Source organism: Tamandua tetradactyla, chromosome 5 (assembly GCF_023851605.1).
Source record: "Tamandua tetradactyla isolate mTamTet1 chromosome 5, mTamTet1.pri, whole genome shotgun sequence".
Classification (NCBI taxonomy): Eukaryota; Metazoa; Chordata; class Mammalia; order Pilosa; family Myrmecophagidae; genus Tamandua; species Tamandua tetradactyla.
In genome coordinates, this window is record NC_135331.1 from 89,690,144 (window position 1) to 89,715,622 (window position 25,479).

Genomic DNA, 25,479 nt, shown 5'->3' on the forward strand with positions numbered 1-25,479 from the left:
AGTAGGGCTGGCTTATCTGGGCAGGACCTTGGCATTAGATCCTAGGAGCTGGGGTCCCAGCTGGGCTGGACTTGGCCTGGGCCGGCTGGGGGACTCCAGGGTGTCCAGAGCTAGTCTTCGGGTGGACTTGGACCTCGCAGGGCTGGCCTGAGCAGGGGTTCAGGAGCCAGGCCAGGCTGTTGGGGGGCCAGGGGCCTGACCCCAGTGCCCTCCCCACCTCCAGCTGAGCCTCAACAACAAGCAGCTGTCACAGATGCTCAAGTCGTCGGCGCCGGCTCAGGAGGAGGAGGAGGACCCCCTTGCCTACTACGAGAACCACACCTCCCAGATCGAGGTGGGGTCTGGGGGCGGCGCGGGCCGGCCGATCCCTGCTGCCTGGGGTGGGGGCGGGTGGCACCGGCTGACGTGCGCCCGCGCCCACCCAGATCGTGCGGCAGGACCGCAGCATGGAGCAGATCGTCTTCCCGGTGCCTGGCATCTGCCAGTTCCTGACGGAGGAGACCAAGCACCGGCTCTTCACCACCACGGAGCAGGACGAGCAGGGCAGCAAAGTGAGCGACTTCTTTGACCAGTCCTCCTTCCTGCACAACGAGATGGAGTGGCAGCGGAAGCTCCGCAGTGAGGACCCGTGGGGTGGGAGGGCTGGGCAGGGTCTGCAGGCTGATTCCTTCATGCCCCCTGGTGTCTCCCTCACCTGCTGGTGGTGCTGCCAGGCCACCCACCATCACGGGCCCACCCCCTCCCCCACCCCCTAGGAGGGGCTCTTCCATGGCGTCTTCCCCTCTGGTCAGAGCCCGGGTGGGCCGGGCCGAGGCTATGCATCAGCCCCCCTTACCCTGGCCACCTCTGCTCCCCTAAGGCATGCCGCTGATCTACTGGTTCTCCCGCCGCATGACCCTGTGGGGCAGCATCTCCTTCAACCTGGCAGTTTTTATTAACATCATTATTGCCTTCTTCTACCCTTACGTGGAGGGAGCATCCACAGGTGAGGATGCAGGGCCCTCCTGCAGGGCCCTGGCCTGGACTTGCCTTTTCCGGGATGGCAGGCTTCTCTCTCTTTTGAGGCTTGGGGCCAGCTGGGTTCTCAGGGGGCCAGATACAGAGTGAGGAGGACCCCTGCACTGCCCTCTGGGGGAAAGGGTGGGGGAGACACAGGTGTGGACTAATGGGATAGACAGGGCCCTTGACCTTTGTGTGAGACCCAGGAGACCTTACGCATGCACGCAACACACACACACACACACACACACACACACACACACACACACACACACACACACACACACACACACACACACACACACACACACACACACACACACGGGGGTCCGTAAGTCACAAACAAGATGTAAGCCAACATTTCAGTAGCAGCAGCTGGATAGGGCCTCCCCACTTAGGCCTTAGGCTCCCAGGAAAGGGTGGCCTCTTGGGGTCCCTTAGGCTTGCAGTGGGGCTGAGGTGGGCCTTAGCAAACCCCACTGACCCCTGCCCTCCCGGGCCGCAGGCGTGCTGGGCTCCCCACTCATCTCACTGCTGTTCTGGATCCTCATCTGCTTCTCCGTCGCGGCCCTGTTCACCAAGCGCTACAGCGTCCGCCCCCTCATCGTGGCGCTCATCCTGCGCTCCATCTTCTACCTGGGCATTGGGCCCACACTCAACATCCTGGGCGCCCTCAATGTGAGTGCCGGAGTCCCTGTCCCCAAATCAGCCCCTTGCTCAGATGCCCTTGGACCTGACTGGCCTGCCCCTTCCCAGCGCCACTGCTGTGCCCATCTCTGTCTCCTCTGCGCGGGGATCCCAAGGTCATCGCCAGCCAGCAGTGGGGACCACTCTGGGCCTCGCCCCTCCTGCGACACTGGGGGCAGCTGGCCCTCCCAGACAGATGGAATTCATTTGGAACACCAGCTTCAGGGCTGCCGTGTACACGAGTGCAGTAGTGCACTGCCTAGAGGCGCTATTTGCATTGTAGACCTCAAAGAGTTCTATGTTTTGACAGTTTTCTCACAGAAATTAAGTGCTGTGAGCAAGAGGTGCCTTTCCTAACTTACCGAAAAGCACCGTAAAGGCCAGGGGTGGTCCTGTCGGTCCCAGCATCCTTCACGTGTGCCTTGTTTCTTCTGGAGCTGGGGACCTGGCAGGCTGCTCTCTGTTCTGAGACCCAGCAGCCCACATGTATTTCTAAAAACGTTTTCATTAATGCCACCCCTGCCCGGCTGAGCCGGCCCACCTCAGTTGTACTCCACCAACCCCCTACCCCCTGCATTTGCCCCCAGCTGACCAACAAGATCGTGTTCGTGGTGAGCTTTGTGGGCAACCGCGGCACCTTCATCCGGGGCTATAAGGCCATGGTCATGGACGTGGAATTCCTCTACCACGTGGGCTACATCCTCACCAGCGTCCTGGGCCTCTTTGCCCACGAGCTCTTCTACAGCATTCTGGTGAGGCCTTCTGGGTGGGGGAGGGCGGGCAGGGCTGTGTGGGCGGCTGGGCTTCTGATGAGTTGGTGGCATTTCCCTGGCACCAGCCCCTCTGTCTAGTCCTTTTGCTGCTGGGCTGTGAGGACTGAATTTTCAGAGTCCTCCACCTGACCCAGCCTGGCCATCGGGCCCTGACAGCCACTCCTGTCCTCCGTCTGACCCATCCCTCCAGCACCGTGGCAGTTCAAGCCTGGACTCGGGAGTCAGACCCCCTGGGTTTGAATCCTGGCTTGGCTGCTACTATCTGTGGAACTTTGGGCAAATTTCTTAACTTCTCTGTACCTTAGCTTCCCTTTATGTAAAAATGGGAATGGTAATAGCACTTAGCTTCCATAATAACTGAAATTAAAGGAGCTAACGTGCAAAAGGCACTTAGAACATTTCCTAGCAGCTAGTAAGCAATCCCACAAAGGTTGGCCCTCCTCCTTCTGTGGCTGGTATTTGCCCTCCCATTGCCTCTTTACACATTCTCCTAAGCCAGTTCCTTTTGGTGGTCTTAGAACTCCATGTTCCTGGGGAAGCCTCTGTTGACAGTCCCCCAGCTTGGTAATGCCTGCCTAAGCACAGACCCCACTGGAGGAACCTGTGGCACACCACTGGGATCCTGGACAGCACTGAACAGGTCCAGTGGTGTTCCCAGAGAGACTGCCCAGCCCCTTAGGTCCCATCCCTGCCCCTGCAGCTCTTTGACCTCATCTACCGTGAGGAGACACTGTTCAATGTCATCAAAAGTGTGACCCGCAATGGCCGCTCCATCCTGCTGACCGCCCTGCTGGCCCTCATCCTGGTCTACCTCTTCTCCATTGTCGGCTTCCTCTTCCTGAAAGATGACTTCATCCTCGAAGTTGACCGGCTGTCAGGAAACCAATCCAAAGGTCTTGGAGGCTTTGTCTCCTGGTTGGGTGTGTGGGGGGGTATGAGATCTGGCTGGCATGAGTGACTGGTGTCAGGACCAGGGCCTGGTAGCGCTGGTCCTGCCTCAGTTTCTCCTTTGGGGTTGTGGGGCATGGTGGAGCTGGTTTACATCAATCTGCCCCCCTCCTTCCTGGGACAGACTGAGAGGATGGGACAGTCCCTAAGGAGCCACTTGCTAGACAGCTGGAGCCCCATGCAGACTGTCATTCAAATCAAACTCAGTATTTGTAGGGGTTGCCTTTGTGCCATGCTGAGGAATACAGAGACTCCTCCCTGTCCTCAATGTGCTCCGCAGTGGGGCCAGGGCATGGAGACTCTTCACTCATAGCAGACAGAGTGGGGAATAGGTCTGGGCTTGGCCCAGAGGGATGATAGGGTGGTCCCTTTGACCCCCCCTTATGACCTTGTGCTTATCTCTCCAGCCAGCCCCCTGGGGATGCCACACAGTGCTGCTGCATTCATGGGCACGTGCAGTGAGGACAAGATGGACTGTGTCTCGGGGATCACGGTACCTGAGGTCCTGGAAGGTGAGGGTGGTGTGACTGTGGGAGTCTGGGTGCAGTGGGGGTGGGGGCAGCCTGTGTGGTGGGGGTCCAAGCACACATACTGCTTGCAGAGGACGAGGAGCCAGATGGCACGGAGCGGGCCTGTGACACCCTGCTGATGTGCATCGTCACTGTCATGAACCACGGGCTGCGCAACGGTGGTGGTGTGGGGGACATTCTCCGCAAGCCCTCCAAAGATGTGAGCACCTCTGCCCCAGTCCCACCCTTGGCTTCCAAGTCTGCATAGCCCCAGGCCCAGTGGATCAGCCGCCAGGAAGAGGCCTGCCCTTGGGTCACAGCCAATCAGAGCAGCTCGTCCACCCTTCAGCGCCTTCAGTGTAATAAATGACTGGAGGGCTTTCTGTATCTTTCTCATCCCCCTTACCCAGTCTGCTCCTGCACGTCCCCACCAGCATACTGCAAACCTATGAGGAAAGACCTCTGCAACCAAACCGCCCCAGGGCTAGGGAAGATGTGAGTCAGCCAGTGCGGCCCAGCTCAGCTCGGCACGCTGGCCTCGGAGAGGCGTCCGCTAGCCCCAGCTCATGGCAGCGGAAGGCAGGGTGGGGAAGCCGAGCCAGTCAGCTTCATAAGGAGGCCTTGTGACTTGGCTCGGCAGCCTGGCAATCCCACATCAGGCCACCCCACTGCACGGGAGTGAGAAGCCGCCTCCTTGGGCAGACAGAGGGTTTCTACAACGTGTGAGGCCAGGCGTCTTGAGGGTGGGGCAGGAGTTCACATATGACTCGTCCCCTAACCTAAAGTTAGGGGCAGAGACAAGCCTAGACCTGTCAGTTCTAGCACCCCATGCCAAACTCCCACCACAGGGCTTCTTCATTCTGGGCTAGTGCCCTGAGTCTGTTTCCTAATCCCAACTCGACTTCAGGTTGCAATTCCCTCACTGTGGAGACAGGCTGGGCGTGCTCTGCCATCATCATGGCCCCTCATTTCCTTCGGCTGGGACTGTGTCCTGTCCATAGCCCTGACCTGGGTGGTCACCTGTCTGGGTGAACTTGGAGACGGTGGGCCCAACCTCCCTGTCTCGCCCACGCAGGAGTCTCTCTTCCCGGCCCGTGTGGTCTATGACCTCCTCTTCTTCTTCATCGTCATCATCATTGTCCTGAACCTCATCTTTGGGGTGATCATCGACACCTTCGCTGACCTGCGCAGTGAGAAGCAGAAGAAGGAGGAGATTCTCAAGACCACATGCTTCATCTGTGGTGAGGCCTGGCTCCTGCGTGGCGGTGCCCCGGGCAGCCTGTGGACTGGGATGCCCTCTGAGGCCAGCGGTAGCTTTGGCTTGGCCCGTCCCTGGGCCCCGTGGACTCCAGGGAACCCTGCGCTGGGGCTAATGGCTTGATGCTTCCCAAGACTGGGGAGAACATGACTGCCTGGATTTGGAATAGAAAGATGTGAGAAAGGGCCTCAGAAACTTTTCCTTTAAACCCTCTCAGTTTACAGATGAAGCCTAGTCATGGGCCTTGACCTAATCTCAGGCCAGTGCTCTTCCAGCACCTCAGGCTAAGGACAAATGCCTTATCCAGCTACTCCTGCTCTCCTGGGCTTTGGGGAGTTCTGTCACTTGCTCCCATAGCCTCAGCTGCCACTGCAGGAGGGCTGCAATGGCTAAGTGGCTGGGGCTTTAAATAGGAAATTACTTAATAGTCCAGAGTGGGCTGTTGGCTGTGCCCTTCGGGCTCTTTTGCAGAAGAACAGATGCCTCACTGCATCAAGAGGCAGCCCCCCACTCCAGGTGACCCCAAGGTGGCTGGTAGAGGCCAGAGGGTCTCATTCTCACCCTCTACCTCTGCAGGTCTGGAGAGGGACAAATTTGATAACAAGACGGTGTCATTTGAGGAGCACATCAAGTTCGAGCACAACATGTGGAACTACTTGTACTTCATTGTGCTGGTCCGTGTGAAAAACAAGACAGACTACACGGGCCCTGAGAGCTATGTGGCCCAGATGATCAAGGTGCGAGCGGCAACCACGTGGGGTCTGAAGGCCTTGCTCAGGGAACATAGCCATTTATTTCCTGGACTCAAAACAGGCCCTCGTGGCCAAGGTTTCCAACATTCCCCTGGGCCTGGAGAGGAGCAGTCACATCTGTCCGCACTGACCCAGAAGGCTGAGGGGAGGGGTGTGGACAGCTGCAGACACTTGTGGAGAGGCAAGGCAGTGGAGGAGCAGCTGGAGCCAGCCCTTGGCTCCCTGGGAGTCCTGCCAACTACCCACTGCCGCTGAGGGGCCTCCTCACTCTTCCACGCAGGCTCTGGTGTCAGTAGGAAGTCCATGACAAACCCTCAGCCCGAAAGGACACATATGGTGCTCATGGGCCTGTGGGTGAACCTGCACGTGGCTACTGCTGCTGGCTGGGGATCAACCCAAGGGACCCTTTTCTAGCTCGGGAGGAGGGAGGACAACTTCCCCAAAAGTCTGGATGGCCCAGGGCTGAGAAGGAATACGGAAAAACTTCAAATTATCAGGCTTAGGAGGTATTCAGTAAATCTGTTCAATTTTTATAGTAATGAGGGTATGAAAGAAGAGAACAATAATTTAAAAAGGGAGTTCTGTTTGTCTTTTAAGTCTGCTTTGAACTGATCTTTGAGTACAGGTGTATCTATAGGTGTGAGAATTCTCAGCTTCCTACAAGGAAGCAGAAAACTGCTTGCTGCTCCCCTTTACTGCTTCTCTTCTCTGTCCTGGGAAATGGTGGCTTTGCCTTTTAGACACATGTCAAATGCCAGCCCTCCTAGCAGAGCCTTCCCTCTCTCTCAGTTTGCCATGTGTCTGATTCGTATCTCCCTGGGGTGTGAGGTGTGCGTGTTGAGGGCAGAGGGTGGAGGAAGGAGGGAAGGAAGGGAAGAAGGGAGGAGACTCAAGGTCTGGGTTCCTCAGGACCTGCCTTCTGCTTCTCACGGGGTGTCCTGAGAGTAAACAGATGCTGCTGATCGCAGCCTGTCGCAGCCTGTCTCAGCACCGCGGCCCTTAACCGAGCTCCCTGCCAGCTCACCCTCACTGCTGGGGGACCCACATCAACGCAGATTTTCCCATGACATATTCCTGGCAAGTAGCTTTGTCAAGGGTGTGGCAGAAGCCTCCCCTCACATTGCTGTTTTGCTAATTGAGGCCTCCCTAGCCGGGGCCCACATCTACTTACCCCACCTAGTGATCTTTTTCAGAACAAGAATCTGGACTGGTTCCCCCGAATGCGGGCCATGTCCCTAGTGAGCAACGAGGGGGAAGGGGAGCAGAACGAGATCCGGATTCTTCAGGACAAACTCAACTCCACCATGAAGCTGGTGTCACACCTTACCGCCCAGCTCAACGAGCTCAAGGAGCAGGTGTGCGCCCCACCCCTAGCCTGGCCCCATCCTCGGGTCCATGCTGGACAGCCTCAGACCTCTGAGCTCCCAGGCCCAGCTCCCACAGGGGTGAGAAGGCAGTGCTCTTGCCTTCATGCTCCCTACCACCCAATCCCTGCCCATCTTTCCTGTTGGTCTCCATTCTTGGGTCTGGGATGTGAAGGCAGGTTCCAGACAGACACTCCTCCATGGAAAACTAAAACAGGGCTGGCAACCCCTACCCTATGACCCTAAAAGAGGGCTGAATGAAACCTTGGTACAACTGGGTGGGGCCCCCTTGCTTGGTTCCTCACTCCTAACAGCTGATAGTGAGTTTCCCTGAAGGGGTCATGGGGGAGGTTTAGGGCAGCCTTCTGCTCCTCGAGATACCCTTACCCAGAGACTCCTTTCTGCTGGCAGTGACTAAATGAAGAGGAGGCAGCCCCTCTTTTAGGCGGGTTGTTTCCCAGCTGCACCAAATCAGGGGTTTGTGACAAGCTAATTGAGAACCTGGGTTTGGGGAATGACATCGGCTCAGCATTCTGTGGGGCCTTGACCTAGGGCCAGTGCTGAACGCAGCTGGGTCTGTGGGGGAGGGCTGGGCCTGGCCATTAGGCAGCACCCGTGGTGAGAAGGGCAATGGGGGCCTGACCAGACCTGCTGGTATCTGTTTAACCATAGATGACGGAGCAGCGGAAACGCAGACAACGCTTGGGCTTTGTGGATGTCCAGAACTGCATGAGCCGCTGAGGAGAGCCTTTGGAAGGTCCAACAGGGGATGCATTTCTGTGACTGGGAACAGCACTGCCCCTTTTTGGGTTGGATGGCCAAGTCTACCCAACAGCCTCTTTAGGCTAGGTGCTCAACCAGCCTTGGTTCCTGCTCTGCCAGACTCCTCAGACCAACTGAGACTCTGACCAGCCTTGGGGGAAGAGAGGGCTCAGAGCAGCTAGTCCTGCCCAGAGTCCTTAGACAGACTCAGAAAGTCACAAGGACTCTGTTTACTTTAATGCCTTAGAGGAATTTAAGTCCTGGAGACATTCGTCCCTTAAAGCAATAACTGACATTCCTTTGTATTCCTCCTTGTGGGTGATTAGGAGTGGGTCAGCTCTGTATCTCCAAGCACTACATTTGATTGCTACCTGCCTCTGGGGGAGGTGGCAGTAATACTGTTACTAGTGATTTTAGGGCGACCTTTTGTTTAACTTATTCCACTGGTGCCCTTCTCAGCCCTGTCCACCCACTTGCATATTCTGCCCCCGTGCCTCAGATCTGCTGTAGACCCACCCTCTTCCGGCACGGCCACAGGTAGATAGAAGACCCCAGGATGGAGAGTCCTGCTTTCTGAGACCTGGCTCTGCCTCGGGGAGGGCTGCACAGCCAGTTGACAGGGCTGGGTTGTGTTAGAGTGGCTGGATCTTGATTCCTTGTTTTTAACCTTTGGTGTAATGTTTTATAAATCCTTTGGCCCGAGGACTAATATGTTAATTGCCTTAAATAAATTAATAGACATCTAGTCCATTAAAAAGAGATGATGTTTCCTATACTCCCCCAGGGCTTCGGGGATTAATGTGGTACCTTGGCAGAGGATAGATGTGGTCCCCACTGGTCCAGGCTCTTCGTGGGCTCTTGAGAGATGCTCCGCAGGAGTTCCTCGTCAGGTGCCCCTGGTTAGAACTGTATTTCAGTATAACTGATTTCTGTTGCAATCCTATGTGTTTTGTTTTATGCATTTATAAACATACTGAGGAGTGTAGGATGTAAACAAGGTGAAGAACCTGCTACTTCTTCCCTCTTGTTACCACTAAAGGGGTGCTGTTGGTTCTCTCTCAGCTGTTCTTGACAGAATAAAGCTCAAGTAGGGCATCTGAGTGTTTACCAGTGAGAGCTAATAAGCTGAAGTAATAAGGTGACCCCGTGTGTGTCCCTAGCCAGTGGGACCTCTGTCCTCTGGCTCCCACAGAACTTGCCCACTGTGTTGAAGCCAACTGCAACCTGAAGAGACACTGGGTGCTCAGGCCAGTTAACAGCTTCACACTGTCCTTTACTTAGGCCAACACATTGGTTTCTGCAAGTTCAGGGGCAGTGGACCGACCCACACCCACTCTGAGTCAGTGGGAATGAGGACATTCTCTCTGCTTTACCACCTCCCTGCTGCTTTCTGTTTGCAACAGGATGCCTTTTTCAATATTTACTGCTATTTTTGGCTTCTTCCCAAGACCTCCTACAACAAGAGGGAGCCTGAGAATCTTGGCAGGAGATGGCCAGACCCTGTCAGCAAGGTGGGGGCTCCCGTGGCTGTGCAGGAATCACCTTATCCAGAGCCCCATGATTCTCCCTTGCTGGCCCAGAAAGACAGGGTTTCCTTTCCCCAGGAGACTTCCCTACCCTTAACTGATGGTTGTGGCCAATGGCTCAAATAACATCCCTTCTTGGACTGAAATTTTTAAAAGCCACAAGGGTTTCCTTTTAGTGAAGGTCAGATGAGAGTCCCGAACCAAGAGATCAGGCAGGGGCAATCAGGGCAGTTTTATTTACTATGGTGACATAAAAGACTCCACACTTATGTAGGTGGGTGAGATAAGGACTGGGCCCAGTCCTTATGCTTCTCTCCGGGACACTTCAGGGGTAAACTTCTCCTGTAGTTTCTTCCACGTGTCTTTATTCACTTCCTTAAACTCTTCCAAGGTGTCTATAAAAAAGAGGAAGGGAGACTGAAGTCCAAACTTTATTATACAGATTGGCCCCACATGGCTTTCCCCATACAAGCATGCCTTGCTTTATGCGGTGTTCTAGAAAAAAGGAAAAATCAAACTTGTGAAAAGCAAATCAAATAGGGTAATAAAATAACTGCTGTTTATTGAGCACTTATGTACAAGGGCACTAAGGTAAGCAAGCACACAGCCCATTTCGTAATGATCTTGCTACCCTCTCCCAACCCTTAGTGTCTAAGCAGGGTGTGTTTCTCGTGCCCTGCTCCGAATGAGAGGACAAAGGTAAAAAGGTCAAAGAAATGGCACTGTGCTGGTATCAGCCATGCACCCACAGGTCCAGGTGCTTTATCTCAAAATGGCCTGCCCCACACAGACTTTACTATCCCCGTTTTACAGATGTGGAAACTTGAGATGGAGGGAGGGTAAGTAGCTTGCTCAGTGTTGCACAGCTAGGAAACAGAATGTGAGCCCAGGCCCTGTGGATCCACCACATGCACTGAGCTGAGCAGGTGTCAGGGAGGAGATAGACCTGGGCTTGAATCCTTCATCTGTCATTTCCCTGCCGTGTCATCCTGAATAAATTACTGAAGTCCCTAAACCTCAGGTCTGCAAAATGGGGATATCAACACCAATCTCAAAAGTTGTAAGGAATAAAGGAAATAATGGTGCTAACATACCTGGCACTGGCTTGCCCTTGAGAAACAGTAGCCAATTTCACTGCTATGAATGCACGAAGGAGCAGCTGGGGAGAGCCAGTGAAGGCCTTTTGTTTAAAAATATATACACACAACCCTAGAAACTAATGCAGGGTTTCTCAGCTTTGGCAATATTGACACTTTTGGCTGGAGCTGTCCTGTGCACTGTAGGATATTTAGTAGCACATTCCCTCCCTGCCAAACTGGGACAACCAAAAATATCTCCAGATATTGCCACATGTCCCTGGGGGAGTGACCACTGGCCTAAAGTCTTCTCTAGGGTATCTGGTTCCATGATATCTAATTTTATCTGTATTTCAAATGTAGATTTTCATATACTATTAACTTCCATAGCCTGAAATTTTCATAACAGAAGTTCTGGAGAAAGAGAATGGCTTTTCTGAATGGAAAAGGTAACTTACCTTGTTTTTTTTAACAACGACTAAATTAGGACCTGAGCTGTACCGTAGCCACAACGAGCATCCTGCCCTGACTCCTCCAGAATTTTAGGTTCCCTCATGGGGCCTGAGACATGATGCTGAGGGGTTCCTGACCACCGACGTGCCAGGAGGCCTCCTTTAGAGTTTCCAATGACCCCTAGCCCAGGCTGCGAGCCCTCTCACTACAAGGTGCTGCAGGTCTTTTCTTGCACCGTCAGAGGAAACAGCTTATTTTACATAGTCACAGCAAAAATAAGAGGCTTGCTGTGAAAATAAATTATCAACAAATTTCCTGGAGCTGAACTCTCAGCCAGAACAAGCTGCAGCCCGGGCCAATAGTGGGAGTCTTCCATCTCCTGCTCCTTCACTGCAGCCTGTTCTCTCACCACTCACAGAGGTTTCCCCGAGGGTTAACAATACAGGCAGGAGGCTGGGCCTCCTCCCAATCTCAAATTCACGCTTTGCTCAAACTCTTAGGGATCCTAACAATGACACTGTGTCAATGCTGGTAATGCATGGCCCCAGGAATGGGGGAGTAAATGTATACATTTTGAGTAAAAGAATGGCTGGTAATTCTGTCTGGCCAAAATATCCTCACCCCAGTTTTTCAGAGAGTACTGTTGTAAAATAGAGTCAGAATCAACAAACAAAATAGCAGGTGACACCACTAGGTTTTATTTAATGTGTTCATTAAAGAGTTTTCTGGAAGGCAAAATCCCCCAAATTTAATTATTATAGACTGCCAGAGAAACAGGAAAAAGAGAAATTTCTAAAGCACCATAAGGTGAACTGTGCCCTCCCAGAAAAGGCTAACCCATCCTTGTATACAATATCCTTGGCAATAAAAATAATAATTTTCCAGAACCTGCCTACTTCAACCCTGCTCTCTCCCCCACCCCCATCCCCTCCCACCCTGGAACAAAGGAGATGGGGAAACAGAGGGGGATGGCCTCGGCAGGGTATTTCCTTTCTTGTTAATCAGGGAAATAGCCAATGACTCTAAAATACACCTAGTTAAACCCATACCTAATCCCACAGACCATGTCCCTGGGGTCAGATAACTCTTATGCGGATATCCCCAAGCATGTTAACTGAATGGCTTTTATTTTAATTAAAACTCTCATTGTTTGTAAAACCCCCTTAGGACCATAAAAATAAAATTATTTTCCTTCTATCCTGACTTCAACTACTTCCATTTGGCAAATATGTATTCCCCTGTTCCCTGCTGCCCAGCCTTGAATTTAAAAACACTAAAAATGGATTCTGTTTTTTAAAATAATGTCTTTGACCTTCTCCACATTCTATGGCCAAAAAGCATGAGCCCCATAGTTTCAGAACTCCCTCTGGCCTATTCCACAGATGCTCCATCAAAGCAAAGATCTCATTAGACAATTCCCCTCGGTCACTCCCACTCAAAGAATCGTTTGCACACCAACCAGCAATACCTGTGGCCAGGACCAGCTTGTACTCTTCCACGGATAGGCCGCTGAAGCTCGTGTCTCTAGGGCGAGGGTACTGGTCACCGGGAGCACAGAGGGAGAGAAAAGGGGGGAAGAGATGATGAGTTGTGCAGCACCACCCTGAGACCTGCTGATCCTCAGGGAGAACGACCTGGTGAGGGGAGGAATGGCAGCACTTGGAGCCTAAAGCCATGGCACTGCAGGAATGGGCACTGTCTTGGTCCTCTTTTCAGTTCTCTTGGGAGACTGATTCCAGAGCTCTGGGGGCCCACAATTTTGCATTTCTGACCAGTGCCCAGGTGAGGCCCATGCTCAACCCACAAACCAAACTGTGCTTTGAGAAGTGAGGATTTAGGAGAAATCCCTTTCCACCAGGCCAGGCTTTTGGTCTATTTGTGGAGTTACTGAGCACATTTTTCAAGTCTGGAAAAACCCTCACTAAATAATCACGCCAAGGCCTGAGGAAAAGCCCAGCTTTGTCTGACAGGACTTTCCCAATCATCAGAGTGTGAAAGGAAATATCAGTTCCATCAGGATGATGGAATAGTACTTAAAATATGCATAAGAACCAAGAATCGTCATACTTCCAGAAACACACACTGGCATATAAAACATACAGCTTTATTCAGATGACCTAAAAGCCTCTACCAGGCACTTTTGTTAGCTTGGATGAAATTACTGGTTACATTTGAAAGTAACAAAACCATGGTTCTTTACAAAACATTGTATAATCAGATTTTCACTCATTCTTACTGGTCTGACTGAGGACACAAAAGGCTGGGGCCCACTCACCTTGTGTTTGTAATAGTTTGAATGGAGTCGCGCTAAGCTCTCATACATCTGATCACAGGCCTCGGGCTCTGCAATCTAAAAAACAAAGAACCCCAAGGAACTGAGCAAACGTGCAGTGCCCCCACCGGTGTCTGCACCTCAGAGGAGGGATCATAACATAAATTAGGTATTCACATGAAGCAGGCCTGAAGCGAGCACTTCTGGGCTCCATGGGAAGCAAGCCTGGCTTACAGCTCCTGCTATTCGAAATCACATCTTTGGAGTAATAACTCCACCTCACCATCTCTCCAACCTGCTAAAACCACCATCAATCAACCCGCAAACAAACATATGTCGAGCACCTGTGACTTGTGTAACACCATGCCAACTGCATTGGGAGATGCCACAATAAAAATATAACACTGGAGGGTGTAACCAGAAAGGTGGGAGCATGGGCTTCAGGGATTCAGAGGAGGGGGTGCCCCGTGTGCTGGAGTGGTTGATGTATGAAAGAAGTGAAACCAAGCTGAGTCCTAAAGGGTGCACAGACCTTGGGGTGCAGCGGGAAGAAAGGAGAGAGCCTTCCCAGTGAAGGGGATGGCCTGAGCAAGGCAGAAGGGGCAGGACCGCCACGGCAAGCTTCTACCCAGGCCGAGCTGGCTGAGGACCTAAACACAGGCAAGAGCCTTGGCTGGAAAAAAAGAAAGTTTTTCAGTTAAACCTTCAAGATAAAATGTATTGAATAACGATTCTTTTATGAAAGGAAAAAAATAATAATCTTAACCTTCATCTGTGGGAAGTGGGAGGTGTGGAAATTTTACAAGAAGGAAAGCAACATAAAGCAGTGTTTTAAGGTGAGATAGGGGAACTGAAATGAAACAGGAAGGGGACTTCAGTTAAGTTGTGCCACAAGGGAATGGACCTCAGAGGTGGAGGCTGTGTGAACGGAAAAGGGTTGTGGGGGGAATAAAGACGACGAGCAGTGCATCAGCTAGAAAGCCCAGGGAAGACAGGGAGGCAGTGATGCAAGTGGCTTTCCCTCTTTCCTCCGCCTTTTAAATTCCTCCTTCCCCCACCTTTGCTATAATGTATCTGTGTTCCTTACATTATTCTGCCCAGAACTCTGAAGGCTCCCCAGAACAAAACCTCCTCTTCTATGTTTTTCCCTGAACTCAAATGATAGATTTTTCCAACTGAAATCCTTTTGTAGAGCATAAATAAATCAGTACTTAAAGTGTTGTAATAAGGCAGCTCCACTTCTGCTTCAGTGTGTGTTGTCAAATGAGGTCTGCAACTTTACAGCAAACAAAAAAGAAGATCCTGTCATTTAGTTCTACTTGATCTATCCCCAGATGCAGACCATTCACCATGAGAAAGAATGCCCAGGCACACACATGGGAAGAAATAATCAAACCATGGATTGAGTGGATTGGGCTAAAGGCTGAAAAGAAAGATTGATGGAAAAACGGCTGAGGCTGGTGACTGAGTTCTGATTTTCTGATGGTGAGCCTTTCCAGGAAAGTCCAGCCAGACCAAAATCCAGCAGCACACACTCGAGGAAAACACTTTGAACATGCATGTATAACCAAGAGCTAACAACCAAAGGCAGAGAAACAGAATGTACAAGACACAAAAGGAAAAGGAGAATAATGCCGGCACAGAGTTTTTGGGCAAGGCGGTGCGATGGTGGCTCAGTGGAATTCTCGCCTGCCATGCGGGAGAACCTAGTTATCTAGGTTTGATTCCCGGTGCCTGCCCATACAATAAAAAAAGAGATAATTGGGTATTTCACCTTCATACTTGTACAGATTTGTTGACTTATTTGTTCACTTATAAACCTAAAAGACATTCCCTGAGAACCTACAGTTGCTTGGCTCAAGTTGTGAGCTGTTTAAAAAACATTTTTGCCACACTTGCTTAATCATTCTCTTTCTCCTATCTATATACATATATTTTTCTCCTGGTCCATTGAAGAGTAACGCCCCTTCAGCCCATAATATTTCAGTGTGTATTTCCTAAGAACAGGACATTTTCTTACATAACTACAGGTCAACGATCAAATATAGGGCATTTACCATTGATACGATCATATTATCTAATCCACTGTACCATGTTCTGATTTTGTCAATTATCTCAGTTACAATCTTTACAGAAGAAAAATAAATGCAGTCCAGGCTCACCTGTTGCATTTGTCATAAGTCTTTAGTCTTTTAATCTCGGGCAGTTCCTCAGCCTTTGTCTCTGACGCATGGACAATTTTGAAGAGTACTGGCCAACTTAACCTTTCTATTAAAAGAGAAGATAGAGGGTGGTGTGGGACTAAATGAGGTTATGCCTGGACTGCTCTGAATTCCGGGTCAGAAACAGCAAATAAACATGAGGAGTTAGTTTTTGTTATGATTATTCTTAGCAGCAGCAACAGTTTGTATAGTAAACACAGGCTGGACTCTAGCGCATGAACTAAAAGGGAAAAGAGACAGGAGACTAGTTCCCAGCAGTCCCAGTGGTGGTGTGACAGAGGAGGCACATGTAGGGAGCTGTGGGCATGAGGGAGTCAGGGATGAACTTGGGCAACACTGGCCTGAGGATGAGTGGGAGTTGCCAGGAAGGATCTGGGGGGCACTCCAGGCACAAGGACCAACTTAAGCACAGGCCCAGGGAACACAGTTAGGATATCGTCAGTGGACCAATGCTACTGGTGTGTACAGCCTGAGTTTGGCCTCGGAGATGACGGATGAACAGATGGGCAATTGCTGAAGCCTTCCTCTGTGCCTAAGCAGACCTCCATCTTTGCCATCACTGAGTACACCCTGGTCAGATCAGTGGGGTTCAAACACTGACCCTTGACCTCTACACCTGCTCTGCACCTGACAGCAGATCATCTGGACCTTTCCATCCCACAACCATTGTGACTACCTTTCTTTTCCCAGCCAAGCCACTGACTTCCCTTCTTCCCAGGCAGAGCTCCTCTGAGCCCCAGCACTACCACCAGAACACTACGACGACATGTGGGGAAGTCTCCAGAGACTACGTCCTGATCAAAGTCAGGCAGTGGGCCAAGCAAAGTCCCTTTCCTGCTTCTCCTCCACCTTTTCTAATGGTTGAGAACTGGCCAGAGTTCTGCTCAGCTAGTTTAGCCTCACGTAGGAGACATGCTTCCTTCCCATCTCTGAGAGGGCAAGTGGACAGAGAGGAGGGGCACAGGTCACCATTGCCCTTGTATAGTGTTGCTGGTGAGTGACCACAGGGTCCAAGTACAAAAACCAAACTGATCCTCTGGGCTCCCTCAACCTCTTAAACTTCCCTCTGTGTCAAAGAGATAGTCTCTTGAATACTTTACAGAATGCCCAGAGCTTAATTAAAGCTTAATTAAAAATTTGAGAAGGAACTAAACATCAAGTCCTAAAAATGTACTTCGCATCCAATTTCCCATTTGAAATCAGAAAGTATGCCTGAGGCTGTAAAAGCAGTGTAAAGGCAATGGGAATTTGAGGTACGCCAACCTTCTAGCTAAGTTCTTACTGCATGAGCAGGGATGGAGCCATGGCCAACTCTGGGTTCCTAATCACACTCAGCCCAAGCTTAGCAGTTAAAAAGTCTTGTTCACTACTTAAAAGAACATGAATAGAAATACTTGTCTAATTCCAGAAGTCCTGTTACACACCTATATCCTGAACTTTGTTCACAGACTACAGCACAAACATTCCTGTATTTTGAAATATACAGTTTTTTCTTGATGAAATGTACTGTGCATTTTTAGAAATATTCTTATATACAAGCTTTAAATTACCTGATTTTGCATTCACACCTAATGAGATTATGGACATTTTTGGACTAATGACAGTGCTGGGTTTGAAAAAAGCAGCAGCAGGGACATTATGAAAAATTCAGCACTGCTCCCTAAATGTGAATAAAATAGATGTTCAACCGACAAAGTGTCCTTTATAGCTCTATTTTTGCATTTCCTCTGCTCAACCGTCAGTAAATTTCTCTTTACCATATTAAACTTTTATACATACAAATCTACATCAGTGCTGCAGGCACTGATTTCGATTTTCAAAATTGAATTTTCAGTGGTGACAGCATTGGTACAGTCGCCCCTATTCTAGTCACACAAAGGAACGCATAAGCACTTCTGGGAAAGGGTGTTGCAAACTGCTTTGCTAATTAAGGTAGCGCTGGATTTGATCCAGAAGAATCTATGAAAAAAGGTTTTCATGCCTTGGTAATGAGCTTCTGAAATGAGTTCATTCCATTATGGGAGGCTAATCCCTTCAACTCAATTGAAAACACATTTATTGAGCACCTACTATGTACAGAATGTTCTGCTAGGGGTCTCTGAAGGGACATAAAAAGTACCCAATTCTGGTCCCAGAGAAGTTGGCAATCAAGTTGAGCAGATAAGACAGGCACACATTAAAAATTAAACATGCTATGGGGCAGTGTGTAATTAAATGCCAAAGTTCCAGAACACCATGGTGCTTCAGGATATCAAAGGCAGAGCAGGTTGGTAGGAAAGGGTGACTTCAGTGTCACTGTAGAGACAGTTAGTGGAATGTCTTCCAAAGGGAGTGAAGGAAGGAAGCCCGAGTCCCTGGCCTTGGGATGGGTGGAATGGGCATCAGAGTGATGGGAAAAATGAGGCATACAAAAGGCATGGGTAAATGGGTGTTTCAGGCAGCCAAGTTTCTCAAGCTGAGCCAAGGGATGGCTTCAAGAGCCTGAGAAGTCACCAAATTCTTGGCAAGCTCTCTGTATTTCGGCTTTCTGCAGAAAGAGGAGTCCATAGCCTGCATCAACTTCTCAAAGGTTAAGGACCATTCGTAATCTGGCCAATTCGGGACGAAATGAGACGACATTCTCATTGAAGCCAGGGCTCATGTTGGGCAGTGGTGAGAGGTACTGTCAGAAACAAACGGTGGGGATCAAAGATCAGAGGATACCAATGGCTCACAGAGTCAACTGACTTGTGTCTTTCCAGATGGCAATGCGTGAACCCTGAAGATCTTTAAATTCAGTAGTGACCCACTGAAAAGCTGTCAATAGTTATCCTTCTAGGAAGACCACCTACATCTATAAACATGCACAGGTAGATACCCCTTGGTCTAAACACTATCTTAATTCACTCTAGCTCCATTTGGAACAGGGAGAGTGAGAAAAAAGATGGAAATGTTTGCAATCCTCGTACAGATGATTCTCCTCACATCTCGTTTGGAGTGAGTTCAATATTATAACTAAAAATACCATCATGTGTTCTTAGGCCACTCCTCAAGAACTTGACTTCATGTTGAGACAGCTTCCCCACTGCCACATCAAGGAATGCCACAGTCTGGCCTGGATCGGATGACTAAGAAAACAAATTATACCAAATCACTGAATTCTCCTAAGAGAAGTTGGAAATAATCACTTGCATTAGTATAAAACCAAGACAAAGTTTATCTCCTTTTAAACTGTGCGAACACTATTTAAACCTGGATACAACAATGAGAACTGGCTGGCAGATGAGCTCTGTCAGGGCAGCCATGTGTTCAGATTCATTTCTCAGAGCCGATATTCCCTGTGCTAGGTGAGTGGGTGCTGCTGTGCAGTCAGGGATCTTCTAGGAAGCTGCCTGTGTACCTAATGAACTCATTAGAAGGATTTGATCCTTTCCCTGTAGTTAAGTCAACAATTACAGTTGTTTTGCCACCTTCCCCCATGTTGTGATTCTCTTTCATTAAACTCTCAGGGCTACAAAGAACACATGTTCTCTTAAGGAAACTGTATTCAAACGGGTAAAACCCATAAACACAAACTTTAATAAACTGTATTATAGGAGATGGGGTGTAAAAGGTGGTATATGTGTTCCTGCTTCCCACCATCTCCTTCCCTCTTGGAAGGGAAGGCTCCCCAAAGAGCAATTTGAGGTGGAATAAATTGAGGAAGTGGTTTTGTACTCATTTCAAGTCTGCATTATTAATTTCCTTTCTAGTGAATCTTGCTTTTCTATACTGGTCTCCCATTTGAGAGCCACCTTTCTTCCCACCTACCCTGGGGTGGGGGGAAAGGCCATGGCTGGGGTAAAAAAAAGCAGGTGGAGTCCACAGGGGGGATATTTAACTCTTTGCCAAAATAGCCCATGGTCCAAAAAAGTTTAGGCAGGGATCAAGGGGAGGAGAGAGAATTGATGTTTATGGAACAAGAGACTGTTTTAACAAGAATAAATAACTCTGGCTGAGGAGACAATGCCAGAGCAGGGCCAGGACAGCTGCACTGCATCCCCACCACCTGCACCATCCCTTACTCCCATGGGATCCCAAGGAAGTTGCCTTATTTTTCCAATTTTGTTTTCTGGTTTATAAAATGGAAACAGTAATAGCTACCTCTCTCGGATGCTCTAAGGATTAAATGAAATGTGATCCTATATGCCAAAAGTGGTCAGTGTTGTTTTAGATGAGGAAAGCCAGAAGGCCAAGAGGACCACCAGCCTCTTTTCTAAACAGAAAAAAGGCTATGTGAGCAGAGCTCATGATGCACTGGTTCACTCTACCAGGAATACATTCATCATGCTATGGAACCATCACCTGATCCATGACTTGCATCTGCAGCCATGATTCAAACCTGTGTGGGCCTTCCACTGATAATGGCCTCTCTCCCTAGATGATGACAAAGGATGACAACTCCAAAAAAGAATGCTTTCTCCTTTTCTGGCTCCTCTTTCACTAACAATGAAGAGGGTGAACGCTGTGTTTTCTCACTGCCCCAAGGAAGTGTGCTGGCAGTCAAGGATTTTGCCTTTGTTGTCCTCTCTGCCAGCTGGTTTCACCACTTGAATTTTATAAGAATACCTCATTTGTCTGCCCAACTGAAGCTCCCTGGTTATAAGTTATGTACCTTTAACTGACCAGGTTATGCACCTTTTTCTGTAGTTCCTGCAGTTTCCGAAACATAGTAAGTTCTCAAATTAATTCTAAACATTCAGGATACAGAAATACTGGCTTCTCATTCTTCACTACTTCTCTCTATCTAGTTCTGCTACATCTACAACTACATTCAAATGAGTATGGGGTCATGAGCTATAACCAATCATTCATTTATCTGTTCGTTCACTTAGTGTCATTTATGGCCAAGAATGACACTAGCATTGAGAGGAGAAAGAGGAAAACAGCATCAGCACTATTCTCAAGAAGCTCATACTAAAGATTTGTAAGTAGTGTAGCCCAAGAAAGTTTACGGGGTTTGCAGAGTTGGGACTGGATATGATTCTTGACCTCTAGATTTTTATACTTTGGACCACTGAAGTACAAATAAAAGTAGAAAAAGCCCCCCAAATTTGTAGAGTGTGACCCACACACACAGGGAGCTGACATTCCATCCACACCTGCCACCCAATCAGCCATTTGATTACAATGACACCATTAGGTGGGCTGGTCTGGGCTCTTTGGGTTCCTGCTTTGAAAGGTCTTGGCCAAGTTTTGCAAAAGTCATTTCTTCAGATTATGTGTGTATGTATCTGATTTCTACACTTCTGACATCTTGCTTGAGCCCCAGGCTCAAATATCCCACTGTTTACTTGACATTTCCACTTGGAAGTAAGTCCATTTGGCATCTCAAGCTTAATATGACTAATGTCAAACTTAAGATGTTCTTCCCACATCTCACTTGTTTCTCATCTAGTCTTTCCTATCTCAGTAAATGACACCACCTTCTATTCAGTTGCTCAGGTCAAAGTTTATCCATGTTTCCTCTCTTTCCCTTTACCCCACATTCAATTCATCAGCAAGCCCTACTGATTCACAATAGCCCCTATCATCTTCTGTGCTGTACCCCACCCCTCCCCAAGACACACCACCTCTTGCCTGGGCTACAAAGTAGCCTTCTCTTCAGCATCCTTGATTCTATCCCCGCCCCCTATAATCCATTCACCATACACAACCAGCATGATCTTTACTAAAAAGTAAAACAGGTCACATCAGTCCCCTGACTAAACCTCCCAATGGCTTCCTACTGCCCTCATGATAAAAGCCACCTCCTAGCCATGGCCTATAAGGCCCTACCCTGTCTGGCTCCTGCCCTTCCCTGACTTCAATTCTTAGCAAACTCCACTAACTCATTACCCTCTAACTACTCTGGGTCTCTGCTCTCTCACATAGAACTGCTTTTTGCCTCAAGACCTTCCTTTCCAGCTGTTGGTTTCCTCTGCCTAAAAAGCTTATTGCTGGCTCGTCCTCTTCCTTTAGGCACATCTAAGTGTCACCTCCTTAGAAAGGCCTGACTACTGTTAACTGTTGACCCTTTATCCCACCACTCTATTTTATATTTATCATACTCAGCTGCACTATCCACTTGTCTATTACGCCCTGGATTTGTTTAATGTAATCTTCAGGAAGGACTTCACCTCACTCATTGCTATCTCCCCAGCACCTTGCACAGTTCCTAAACACATGCGAGGTACCCAGTACAACCTACACAAACGGATGAACCTGAACTGCAGCACCAACATGGAGAACAAGAATGTAGGTTTACCACGCACACATAGGGGCATGAGTTGAGGGCCCAAGCCTACTGCAGAACTTACAAGGGCCCCAAAGAATGCAAAGCCTTAGCAGAGGTCCGGCAGAGGCCCTTGTGGATCAGCCCAAGCAATGCACAACGCTATAAACGGGCACCGGGTCAGGGGAGCAATAAGCCTGCGACTGTAATCACCCTGCAATTAGTGACCTGGACCTCAACCCTCGCTGCTTCTTGATTCACCTGGTTCTTTTAAAAATTATCAAGGCAAGACACTACCCTCAGAAATTCTGATTCAATAAAGCTAGGTTGGGTTTCTGGCATCTAGATTTTTGGAAGCATCGTTCTCGGTGAATCCTGATGAACCTGGTGAGAAAACTAGGTAGAAGGACAGGGCGTCGCTCTCTGTAGCTCCCCTCGGGTAAGGGGTCCACGCGCACTTGCGGCCAGGGAGGGAAGACGCGCGCATGCGCGGCCCCCGCCGTTAGCCCGCTCCTTGGGCCTGCCCCTGCTTAATTCTTTCCTCCCCTCTCCCCACTCGCCTCCCCGCCTCACGCGGACCCCACAGTCCGGTCACCTGGGTGTTCTCTCCCTCCCGAAAGGCCCGTGCTACCCGCTGCCGCAGGTAAGTGCCCAAGTCCCGGCCCCGTTTGGTCTCGTCCACTGGCCATTCCTCACAGAGCTTAAGAAAACGCCGGTAGCGGCTGGCCGCCATTTTACGCCTACTTGTTCCCGCCCCCGAGGGCGGAGTCGGCGCGGGCAGATGGCGCTTGCGCGCTAACATTTGCAACCGTTCCCACTGTGTGGCGCGGTCGGGACGAGTGAGCATGCGCGATTTCGTGGGCGCGCGCCGGGTGGGGGCGCTGCTTCCCTGTCTCTGCAAACCGAGCTAATTCAGTCTTTGTCCTCCTGGAATGGGCCCATCTCCCAGGGACAAATCAGACGTAGAGTAATCCCAGGGACAGTTGTGCTTCTGTTTTTCAATGACTACACAAGCTGGAAACTAAAAAAAAACCCCTCTCCGAGATTCTGCTAATTTGCATAAGCGAATGTATTTGCATGTAAAGGCAGATTGTTATTTGATGAAGAGGCATTTGAACTGAATTACATAGCGTGCACGGTGTGCACGTGTTCGCATCCCCCTCCCTCATTCTTTCTCTTCATAGCCTCTGTACATATCACTACTACTTGCTACTCGGTCACAGTTCTCTTCTTTAGTGCTGCTCAACTCTTGTCCCTATCTCCCCATCCCCTATTCTTTCATTCATCCTTAGTATCCTTCCTGTGCTCCCCGCGTTTCCTTGCTGGAGAAGTACCAGCTGGGTGGACTCAGCTTGGAGGAACTTTTTTGTTTCACCAAACCTTCCTCATGATGAGAATGTCTTGATTTTTCTCTTCTAAAGATCACCACATTTTTCCTAAAGTAAATCTCTGCCCTCTCTGTGTTTTCACTGCCCTGAATTCAGCAGTACCATCCTCTCTTGCATTGGACACTTTGCTTCTGCTGTACCTCTTCTTTCTCACCACACATACCTTGTGAAAGTAAATCCCAGGAAATCTGCCATCAAGAAGTTGACTGTCCACCCCCAAGAGAGCCTCTTTTGTTGCTCAGATGTTGCCTCTCTCTCCAGCCAATATGATGAGCAGTCTCACCGCCCTCCCCCTCTCTGCGTGGGACATGACTCCCAGGGGTGTGAACCTTCCTGGCAACGTGGGACAAAGATCCTGGAATGAGCTGAGACTCAGCATCAAAGGACTGAGAAAAACCCTAGAATGAGCTGAGAATTAACATCAAGAGACTGAGAGAACCTTCTCGACCAAAAGGGGGAAGAGTAAAATGAGGCAAAGTGTCAATGGCTGAGAGATTCCAAACAGAGTCGAGAGGTTATCCTGGAGGTTATTCTTATGCATTAAGTAGATATCACCTTGTTGTTCAAGATATAGTGGAGAGGCTGGAGGGAATTGTCTGAAAATGTAGTGCTGTATTCCGGTAGCCATGTTTCTTGATGATGATTGAACAATGATATAGCTTTCACAATGAGATTCTGTGAATGTGAAAACCTTATGTCTGATGCTCCTTTTACCTACTATATCAACAGAAGGATAGAACATATGGAATAAAAATAAATAATAGGGGGAACAAATGTTAAAATAAATTCAGTTTGAAATAGTGGTAAATGAAAGCGAGGGGTAAGGGGTATGGTACGTATAGTTTTTTTTTTCTCTATTATCATTTTATTTCTTTTTCTGTTGTCTTTTTATTTCTTTTTCTAAATCTATGCAAATGTACTAAGAAATGATGAATATGCAACTATGTGATGATATTAAGAATTACTGATTATATATGTAGAATGGAATGATTTCTAAATGTTTTGTTTGTTAATTTTTTTTATTTAATAAAAAAAAGAAGTTGACTGTCGAGTTGGGGAGTGAATACGTAACTAAAATGCAAAGCTAAATGTCACAAGGGCTTAATTAAAGTGTTAGGGTATTCTAGGGAGTTAGAGAAAGAACTAGCACTTTTAGTTATTTAGGGGAGTAGAGGGAGAAAAGTCAGGAATGGCTTCATGGAAGAGGTGTCATTTGGGTTGGGCCTTGAAGGATGGTTCGGGTTTATATTGTAGCGCGAAAACCAGAAACAAGGCCGCAGGCCTCCAGGAACATTCTGCGAAGTCAGAACAGGCTGAGACTAAGGATCCTTAGTTTCAGGAAGCAGGTTTTATTTGCTATGGCCATAGGGCTCAGTGAGTAACCTCTGAAAGTCTGAGCCCCGAATAAAAGGCAACCTTAGCTTTTATAGATTTTTTGACATGTTAAAGACAAGGTAAGCAATTGGCTGATTTAAGTTGAGAATGGCCCAAAGCTGAACCATTAAGGGAGGGGTCCCCACCCCAGAATGTCTTATCTTGCCTACTTGCAGCTTCACCAGTTCCTGAGGAATGGAGGGACATAGTGCAGCAAGAGCCAGACCTGAGGCAGGAACGAGAGGTAGAGAGAGAGAGGGGGAAGTTTAATTTGAGGAAATATCAGTAGATAGTTTTATCTGGGTGTAGCAACAAACTGCTCTGAAAGCTTAAAAAATCCGTATTGGGGGAAAAAAAAAAGAGAAGAAAAAATTTGTTGAATGGCAGTCTTTGGGGATCCAGGATGAATGATGCCCTCCCTGGGAGAGTGCAGAGGGAATTAAAAATGAAGTACTCAAGGGTGTACCTCAGATTCAAATTCCCTGATTAACCCCACCCTATTCCCAGCCCAACCATACCTCCCTACTGGAGCCTCATCAGCAACTGTACTTAGTTTTGATGTTGCTCTGAGACTTGAAAAGCAAAAGTTGTTTTCCATTTACTTTCAAGCTTCAGGTGCCCAGGGCTGTGCTGGGTGCAGGCCCCACCACCACTGTGGCTATGAAGTGCACTTTGCTGGCCCAAAGCAGTCCTAGGAGACAAGGGACTCTTGTCTTCATTATCTCAGTTGTCTCGAGCAAGAGGAAGAGTGGCGTTAGGTGGCAGCAAGTGGTTTTTACCCTATTTGAGACAGAAGTGTGATGGGAAATGGAGAAAAGCAACCAGGTGTCAGGGAAACCCCGCAAAATGCCACCTCCTTAGTCTGCCTTCCCCATGTTTTGGTC

At 49.1% G+C, this 25,479-nt stretch overlaps 2 protein-coding genes across 3 annotated transcripts in view; one reads left to right on the forward strand and one right to left on the reverse strand.

Annotated features, from left to right (window-relative positions):
- Positions 1–10,680, forward strand: part of ITPR3 (inositol 1,4,5-trisphosphate receptor type 3) — a 73,021-nt gene extending 62,341 nt beyond the window's left edge. For both annotated transcript variants that reach the window (XM_077161512.1, XM_077161513.1), the window contains exons 47-58: positions 224–334; positions 426–618; positions 860–985; positions 1,505–1,677; positions 2,274–2,438; positions 3,160–3,352; positions 3,815–3,919; positions 4,009–4,136; positions 4,992–5,157; positions 5,751–5,911; positions 7,120–7,281; positions 7,963–10,680. In XM_077161512.1, the coding sequence (XP_077017627.1) occupies positions 224–334; positions 426–618; positions 860–985; positions 1,505–1,677; positions 2,274–2,438; positions 3,160–3,352; positions 3,815–3,919; positions 4,009–4,136; positions 4,992–5,157; positions 5,751–5,911; positions 7,120–7,281; positions 7,963–8,031 (1,752 nt within the window). In that variant the 3' untranslated portion in view covers positions 8,032–10,680. The remainder of the gene's footprint in view (positions 1–223; positions 335–425; positions 619–859; positions 986–1,504; positions 1,678–2,273; positions 2,439–3,159; positions 3,353–3,814; positions 3,920–4,008; positions 4,137–4,991; positions 5,158–5,750; positions 5,912–7,119; positions 7,282–7,962) is intronic.
- UQCC2 (ubiquinol-cytochrome c reductase complex assembly factor 2) lies at positions 9,787–22,633 on the reverse strand. The gene is made up of 4 exons (XM_077161516.1): positions 22,429–22,633; positions 13,383–13,457; positions 12,576–12,645; positions 9,787–9,973 (listed from the first exon to the last, which is right to left on the reverse strand). The coding sequence occupies exons 1-4, from the start codon at positions 22,564–22,566 to the stop codon at positions 9,882–9,884; spliced, it is 375 nt and encodes a 124-aa protein (XP_077017631.1). The 5' UTR covers positions 22,567–22,633; the 3' UTR covers positions 9,787–9,881.
- Positions 22,634–25,479: the final 2,846 nt, after the last annotated feature.